This window comes from Rissa tridactyla, chromosome 14, assembly GCF_028500815.1.
Source record: "Rissa tridactyla isolate bRisTri1 chromosome 14, bRisTri1.patW.cur.20221130, whole genome shotgun sequence".
NCBI classification, from domain to species: Eukaryota; Metazoa; Chordata; class Aves; order Charadriiformes; family Laridae; genus Rissa; species Rissa tridactyla.
In genome coordinates this window covers 3,412,626-3,420,742 of record NC_071479.1, presented here as the reverse complement: position 1 = coordinate 3,420,742, position 8,117 = coordinate 3,412,626, and the positions used below count along the sequence as shown (strand labels likewise).

The window sequence follows — 8,117 nt, the reverse complement described above, 5'->3', positions numbered from 1 at the left end:
GCGGGGGGGAAGGGTCTCCATCATTTTTACCAACTTGTTTTTAAATAGTTCTTCAAAGAACACAGGGAAAAGACCAATATTCCATTATAAGGAAAAACAAACAAACAAAACCAGAATAAAAATAAACTTTAGGCCAGCTTCTGGACTCCATAAATAAAGTTGCTTGACTGACTGCAGAGGAACAGTCTAACATCTTAGATCAAGACCAGTAAAACTCAGCTTAATGCTTAAGTCCCTTCTTGAGCTGTTCGCAAAGCTCTCCAGTGACCCCACTCTCACTGCTGCAGAGGTAGGAGAATGTTTTCTGTAATTGCAGAGAACATTTATTGCCATTTCAGATGGTACTCTGCTTTCAACCTCTCCTAGGTAAGACAGTCTCATCTCACCCTACTCCCTAAGACAGGAGTAACTCTGTGAGAAAACTGGAACTAATCCACGCAGGGAAGAGTAAAACCAATGCCAAGACCTAAACGCTACGGACCATTGCAATGGGTTCCCCTTAATCACTGCAAAATGATAACATATTTGCCACGACTGGGAGTTTCAAGAGCACATAATACCAAATTCTGTTCCCATTACTCCCATGGATTTCTTCTATTAGGGCAAGACTCAATTACTCAGCACTAACTGCCCGAAAAGGACAAAGCCATTCAAAGCTATATAATTACATTAAAGCGAACAGAACAGTGTAGTGGGTCAAACGCACATCTTGCACAAATCTAAAAACGAAACAGGAAAAAAAAACCCAAACCCATATACTCTCTGTTGAATTTGGCCCCATATTCTTAGCAGGGAATATGCAAACTACATAGAGAAAGGATAACACTGGTCAAGTAGGACACATATTACATGCCTGAAACATTAAGGAGCATTTTTAGAAAAAGGGTGAAGATGGATTAAGAGCGTGGGGTACAAAGTTATCTGGCTTTTATCCTCCAGATAAATCACTGCCTTTTTCATGCCCACAGGAATACAGGAACAGCAGCAACGTAGGCTCCTACAGACTAGAAGAAATTTGTATTAACTCGCACTGTGCAAAGAAAAAACACGCAATCAAGTGTTGCACTTTGATCATCAAAATGGCACCTCGACCCTCAAAAAAATACAAATTCCAGAGACAAGTATGTTAATTTATCAATAAAAAGTATCACTGATAAATAAATTAATTTATATAAAAAAGAAAATAAGATATTGACACATTTTGGGGTAGAAGAAAAGTCACCTTCTCAGCCCACATGCGCTTGTTTTATTTACATATCCACAAATACCATGAAACACCATCCCAGCCCCCCCACTAGCAGCATGGTCACATGAATTCCATAGATGAGCAGTTCATTCATGAGGCTGAAGTCTACCCGCCTTCGCCCCAGTAAGAGGAGGATGATGGAGAGTTTGTACTGGAAACGCAGAAAGATCCGGATGCCAAGGTACTGAAGGCAAAACAAGATAGAGAGTGCCACCCAGAGGATGGAGGTAAACAGGCTGCAGCTGAAGTACAGCAGGAAACGGATGAATCCATACATCCATCGGGATTTGAGATAGATGTCGAAATTGTTGTACTTGGTACGCACCAAGTGAGTGGTCCTTACCGGGCCACAGGCCGAATGCAGGCAGGTCGTGTGGGGGCCGTGGAACGAACGGACCCGGCGGGGAATGGGGATTACAGGCATCAGGCACCCCACCGGTCACAGAGTCCCAGGGCAGGATTTACAGGGCACATATCAAATATTATCCATTAACATGGAAGAGATCCAACAGCCTGGGAACGCTAACTCTTTGCTGAATTTCCAGGAAGGAAGAGACCTGCGGGAAGGCAGAGAAGGAAAACACATTTAAGTAGCCCCAGGGGGAAAGCAGGCAGCACGGCAGACACTCTCCGGCACACTCTCCGGCTCGGCGGTTACTTACAACTGCTTTGCAAAACTCAACTTCTTGGCTTAAAACGACTTTGCTTTGCTTATTGTTTACCAGGCAGACATACAGATATACAATCCTGTTTCCATCACCACCAAGTCGGATTCCCAGCAGCTCCCCAGTAGCGTGCAATACCAGCACTAGTCATAACTTTTACAGTTTTAATGCAGAAAAGATGAGAACTTTGTTCTGGAATTATCTTGGCTAATTCACATGTCCTTCTTAATCAAACAGTACATCCACGCAAGTAGTAATATTAACATATGTGTTTGCATTGGATCATATTTCTTTTAAAGGAAAAAAAAAAAAGTTATCCAAGTACTTTTGCAAGTGAATTCTGCAGCCCAGACAGAGCGGTGATTCTAGATTGCTGCTCATTTCAAAACTTGGCAAAGCTTCACCAAATAAACAAACTGAAAATAATGGAAGGTCCTGCAAGAACAATGAGGCAATCGTGTTTTTCACACTCTACAGGATGTACCTCCCCTCGCTCAGCTGAGCCCTGCGGTCTCACTGTCATTGCCTCCAATGGCAAGGCAGCCTTTCAAAGACATCTACTGGTTTATTTCTCCCTTTGGGACCCACAGAGATAAGTGAAATATCTTGATCTTCTGGCGTGTTTAGGATTTATAATCTTAACATCCTTCCACACACCCATTGTTGTTATCCGAGTGATGAGCAGTAGCCTGTTAGCTGCTCTGTGCTTCACCCCAGGCTTACGATGTGCCAAATTCCGGGAATTATGAAATGACAATGCCCTCATCAGATAATGCCAGAAAACAACAGGGACTTCCCCAGCCTCCTCGCACACCCAGGCACTCAGATCCGGGCGGATCTTTCCTTTGTTCAATAAGAATTCCTATTACTCTTAAAATTAAAACTAAAGTAATTTAAAAGCTTCTTCAATAATTTTTTTACTTTGTTACTAACAGAACTAATCACAGAGTAAATTATAAGGCTGCGGGAAATTGTACTCTGATATCAAAACCCCTCCGTGATACAGTGTGCATCACTGGGTAACTCTCTTCATGCTTCCTGCCTTAAATTACATGTAAATGGAAAGAGCAGTTCTGATCTCTTCTGCTTGGCCCCAGGTTCTAATTCCTTTTCGCCGTTACAGAAATTTGCAGGCTCTACATTAATCAGGAACTAATAAAAAGCAGCATGGGTTAACTTATAATTAGGGAATTTAGGAAATGGAGATCTGTTCTCAATTATCAAAGAAGCCCTCATAATTTTAAGTGCCTCTTTGCCATAATTTCCTGTCTGTAGAAAGGAAATACTAAGCAGCTCGGAAGTGTGTTACAAGAATGTATTTTGCAAGACATATAAATTGGTCAGATACTAAACCAACAATACTTAAAAACAACATGGTTTTGTTCCTGGAGTGTGCAACTGAACATGCGTCCCGCATGCTGTGCAGTGTTTGTTGTTTCAGAGAGATTTTTTGAGGACTAAATTAGCAAGATAGGTTAAAATTCACATACTCTGGATTCAGAGCATTCCATTTCTGATGACGCAGCCTCTCCTTACCACCCCTTTCACCAGGACACAAAAGACAGCTTATCATTTTCCAGTAAACTCCTACATAGCTTCTTAATCTGAGTCCCTGAGCAGCCACAGGGACACCAGTGTCCAAGCCCTGTTTTAGAGGGGGAGTTTTGATCCTGACAAAACCTTCAACGGGTGAATCCAAGAGAACCGGTCAAACGGTTCAGCTGCAGAGACTTACTCTTTGTGAACAGCAGCAGTTCGTCCCCGTTTACTGTGCCCACCACACAAACAAACAGCCTTTGGTAGATTCACGCTCTTTAGATAAACCCAAATATCAACGCAAACAGCCACGAGCAGAGACATGGTGAGAATAAAGTAAGTTTTCTGAAATATTACATTTTTAAGGGTGCTGCCATCCACTCAGCAGAAGGTCGGTAATCCGCTGCCGTTTCTGGATGCTGCTTAATTCTTGTAACAAAAAAGTGAAGTTTTCCTGTGACACCTGGCCTTCTAGGAAGAATGAAAGAAACTGCTAAGGTGCTTCATAGACTCACAACACTCTACATATGAGTTGATCTAAAAGATAAAACGAGAGAATAAGTTTCAATTTGCTCATTTTGTGTGTTAAAAAGTTCAGAATTACAAGGCTCCTCCCCAAGCATGTATTTTTAAACCCACAAAGATTCTAAAAAGAATCACACAGTCAATAATACATGTATTATAGCTTATTGATACATGCCGGAAAGAATCATCTAGTTTGCATCCAATGCCATACACAAAGACAGGAAAGAGAAAATCACAGATAAAGAACTCTTTTGTCAGTCACCTTCTCCTACCACCGAGCCACCCAGGGCATATGCAACATGATTCAGAGGGCATGCACAGCCAACGTTTTCCAAACAGAATACGTAGGGCAGGCTGCCAAACCTGTATATTGGCACATAATGCCCTGAAACAGATTTGGACAGATTCCTCAAGATCACTTTTTTGGGCCTTTCTGTTTTAAAGCACGTTGTTGCGCGGCTGGAAAGTCAAGTCGGTCTCTTCTGGGCATCATCCTACAGCTCTAAGGCCCAGGAGACTCGGTGCCTGCCATGCTGCTGTTACCCCAAGCATCGCATTAATGATGGCCTCATCAGGAAGTTAAAAATCTGGATAACTATTCACTTTGGTGAGTTTTCACTCCCTCTCCTTTAAAAATTGAGCGTACGATGAGAAAGCTAAATCAAAATACAGTGCTACTTCTCTTCACCTGTCACGCATTCCAGGCAAGGTCTGCGGTTGCCCAAGGCACTCATAATTCATGGAGGAGGAGGAATGACAGAAAGACCGCAACATCCACAGATGACATGACCATCAGTCAGGACCAGCGGCACCAAAATGTTCCAGAAGGAGCCAAACAAGGTTAGGGACAATGACAAATAAAGGTTAGTGCTGATAAATGAAAGCAGGGAGCACCGGAAGGAGGGGAAATCCGAACTCCTCCTCCATCCTACCACATCCCAAACTAAACTGCATCGCCTCGGGAAGCGAACTGACGGCGGGACGCTCAGCCAGGACCTCCCCGCGGCGTCCAAAGCCCGGCCTAGACAACGCGGAGCCCTGCCGAGCGAGCCGCGGCAGCCCCGCACGGCCACCGGCCCACGGCTGCCACTCGCCGCGGGGAAAGCAGCGCGCCGGGCCCGGCCCGCACCCGCGCTGCCAGCCGAGGCCCAGAGCGGCGGGGCCTAGCACTGACCGACGGCCGGGCCCAGCACAGAAGCGGCCTGTGGCGGAGGCAGCCCCCGCAGCAGGGCCAGGCCCGGGCCGCCGCCGCCTCCCCCCCGCTCCGCACTCACCGTCCTGCCCATGGCCCTCCGCCGGGCGGCGGCCGCCGCCGAGGCCAGTCGCCCCGGGCCCGGGCTGATGGAAGGCCCGGGCCTACGGGCGAGCGCCGCAATGCGCATGTGCGGGGGGCGGCGGCGCTCCGGTTCCGGCCGGTGGCGGCGGCGGCGGCGGTCGGGGAGCGGCCGGGGAGGCGCGCGGCGATGGCGTCATCACGCCGCGCCGCCCCCCCAACGCCGCCGACCGGAAGCGGGAGGGCGCCGCGTTGCCCGGGCAACGGCGGACGCGGCGAGGGGCGTCCCGCCGGCCTGTGGCGCCGGGGAGGGGGCGGACAGACGGGCCCCGCGAGGGCAGAGGGAGCCCGGAAGGGCGTTTCCAACGTAAACCGGGCCGCAGCCACCGCTGAGGGTGTGGCGGGTCCGGTTGGTCCCCACCCGCAGGGGTTTCAGCAGCCCGAGGCCTGGGGTTGGGCCTAGTCCTGCGGGAGCTGGAGCATCCCCGGTGAAAGAATCGGCTGCGGAGCGGACGGCGCTGCCTGAGGCAAGAGCGTGGCAAAGGCTTCTCCAAGGAGGCAGGGCCTGTCATGAGTCCGAGCGTGGTTTCGTGGTGCGGGTCGGATCCAGGCCTGCTGAGCAGCACGGCAGGTACCCCCTGGGAGTCCACGTCCCGGGAGAGCCCACAGCGCATCTTGCCTCTACTCCCAGGAGGAACCGTGCTTCTCCCAGGGCCTCGCCTCGCCAAAGGGGCTCAGACACTTTTAGAACAGAAAATGTAGGAGACCCAGGTGTCTGGGGAGGCCATAAAGGTCCAAAAAGTTTCTAAAAAACAAACAGGTGGAGGAAAATAATAAAATAATATACAAATAAGAAAAAGAAACTTCCTCCCCACTGCTTTCTCTTAGATTTAATTAGGAATTATTTTCTGTAATGGAAAGAATACATAACTTTGTCATTGGCTCCCTGCCCCGCTTGCTGTCTATGCACTACCAGGGTGGAAAAACATTAAATAATAACAACTCGAGCCATCTGCCAGTGCTGAGACCTGCCGCGCTGCGCTGCGCAGGCAGCTGAGGCACCAGGCCAAATACCTCCCAGCGTCCCAACGGCCGCACTGATGCTCGCTCCGTTTTGGTTCCTCCCCGGACGCCTGCAGTAGCGCCTGCCCTGCAGAGCAGTTTTATTCTGTAAATACAATGAGGAGCCCGAGGTGCAGGACATACATCAAAGGAAAATTATAGGCAAGGTAATAAGCGGTGGTGTACTGCTAGCAAATTGCCATTTCTGTGTCTCCCACGTCCCTTCTGGTGGGAGGAAGATGGGGAGGTGCAAAGCTGATACATTTTCCCAATAGCATGAAACGGGGAACATCTGTTCGGTGACTAAATATGCAGGAGAGTCCTGTTCCATTTATTTCCCTCTGCCATTGCCTCGGACTGGAGCCACAGCCCAGAGACGAGAATTTCAGCCCAAGCAACAAAATTATGAAGGTACTTTGGCTTTCCAGCTTTGCCTTGGAGAATTACGGGGACGCTGCTGAATGCAAGTGCTGCAAAGGGGAGACTCCTGGCATCCTGCAGGAACCGCTCGGGGTGAAAGAGGGCTTTCCTAGCCTCCAGAAAGACCCAGGCAGCTCCACTGAGCGACGCCACAACCTAAACCCGTGTGTGCGAGGGTGCGACGCAGCGGCAGCAGTGCTGAGACAGCTTTTTAATTTCTTAGGTCAGGATGACAAAAAAAGCGAGACGGCCCTATCCGGTTTTCTGCCTGAAATATTTTGACCCCTTCGCTGCTTAGATGAATGTGTATCTTCATAAAAAATAAACTGTCCTCAGGTCAGGCATGAATTGAAGCTTTGACATTCAAAGAGGTAAGATCCTGAAAGAACGCTGGTAGCTCAGCCCGAAGGGAACCCGCCCACAACACTCCGGCAGCGCTCGGGGCTGTATTTCTTTCCTGTGCTAATTTTACTAAAGACACAACTCATATTCCTGTTGATTGAACAGTTTTGTGTTGACAGCGTCGAAGATTTGTGATGAAACTTATCATCAGCCCAGAGAGCGGGCCATTAGTACTAGTCACAGCGGCCAGCTAGTGCTGATATATTTTATGGCACGCTTCGAAGACAAACATACACATTTATATGTCACTTGTTGCAATATAAATGCTAACTTGTACTTCTTTCAAAACTTTTAATGAATTGTATACATTTCACAAGATTTATAGCATGAACCGAATGGCTCAAAATATTACTTTAAACATATTTGTCACTTTGGCAACAGAACAAAAAAAATCTGGAAGATATTGCTTTTTGAAATAAATCATAAATATATGCATCTTAAAAGAGTTTATTTCGGTCATTAATAGTTGATGGGCCCCCCCAGTGCAGGATTTAAAGTTAAATTATGCAAAATCAAAAACAAACCTTATAATACTTAATCAAACATGCATAAAACTGTCAGGGCCAAATAAATTCTCTCAATTAACTTGCTTCAGATTGTGATTGCATTTACTAATTTAATCAACACTAGAATAATTTGGAGACCGGGTAATGATAAATTACTATGGTGCTGCACATGAAGGGCCGCGAAGGTAGTGTGCTGAGACAAGAATGCGAGAAACGCTTTCTAGGCTGAGGGCAAAAAGAGTAACAGCTGAGTCGTCACAATCATTTTATAATGGAAATATCTTCTAATTCCCATTTTGGGGGGGGAATTTTTCCAGTGCAGACTTTAAACACCTGTCATGGATAGACCTTGTCTGTTTGAATGACTTCAATGTTAGCCCACGGAGGCAATCTCCACGGAGGAGTGCAGGAGTCAAACCTGTGTAGGCATTCCCTCCGTGGTTTTTTACTCATTTTGGGAATGTGATCTTCACACAAGGCTA

At 47.3% G+C, this 8,117-nt stretch overlaps 1 protein-coding gene across 6 annotated transcripts; it reads right to left on the bottom strand.

The window, feature by feature from the left end:
* Positions 1–1,223: 1,223 nt before the first annotated feature.
* TMEM250 (transmembrane protein 250) lies at positions 1,224–5,426 on the bottom strand. Of its 6 annotated transcripts, none has more exons than XM_054220195.1 (3): positions 5,247–5,425; positions 3,805–3,984; positions 1,224–1,803 (listed from the first exon to the last, which is right to left on the bottom strand). In XM_054220195.1, the coding sequence occupies exon 3, from the start codon at positions 1,668–1,670 to the stop codon at positions 1,251–1,253; it is 420 nt and encodes a 139-aa protein (XP_054076170.1). In that variant the 5' UTR covers positions 1,671–1,803; positions 3,805–3,984; positions 5,247–5,425; the 3' UTR covers positions 1,224–1,250. The 6 variants fall into 6 exon arrangements, with proteins under 6 accessions (XP_054076170.1, XP_054076172.1, XP_054076173.1 ...); XM_054220197.1 differs by having other exon boundaries at positions 3,805–3,918; XM_054220198.1 differs by having other exon boundaries at positions 3,805–3,915.
* Positions 5,427–8,117: the final 2,691 nt, after the last annotated feature.

Coding starts and splice junctions, on each gene's coding strand:
- TMEM250 (XM_054220200.1), bottom strand. CDS start 1,670: ATGCCTGTAATCCCCATTCCCCGCCGGGTCCGTTCGTTCCACGGCCCC.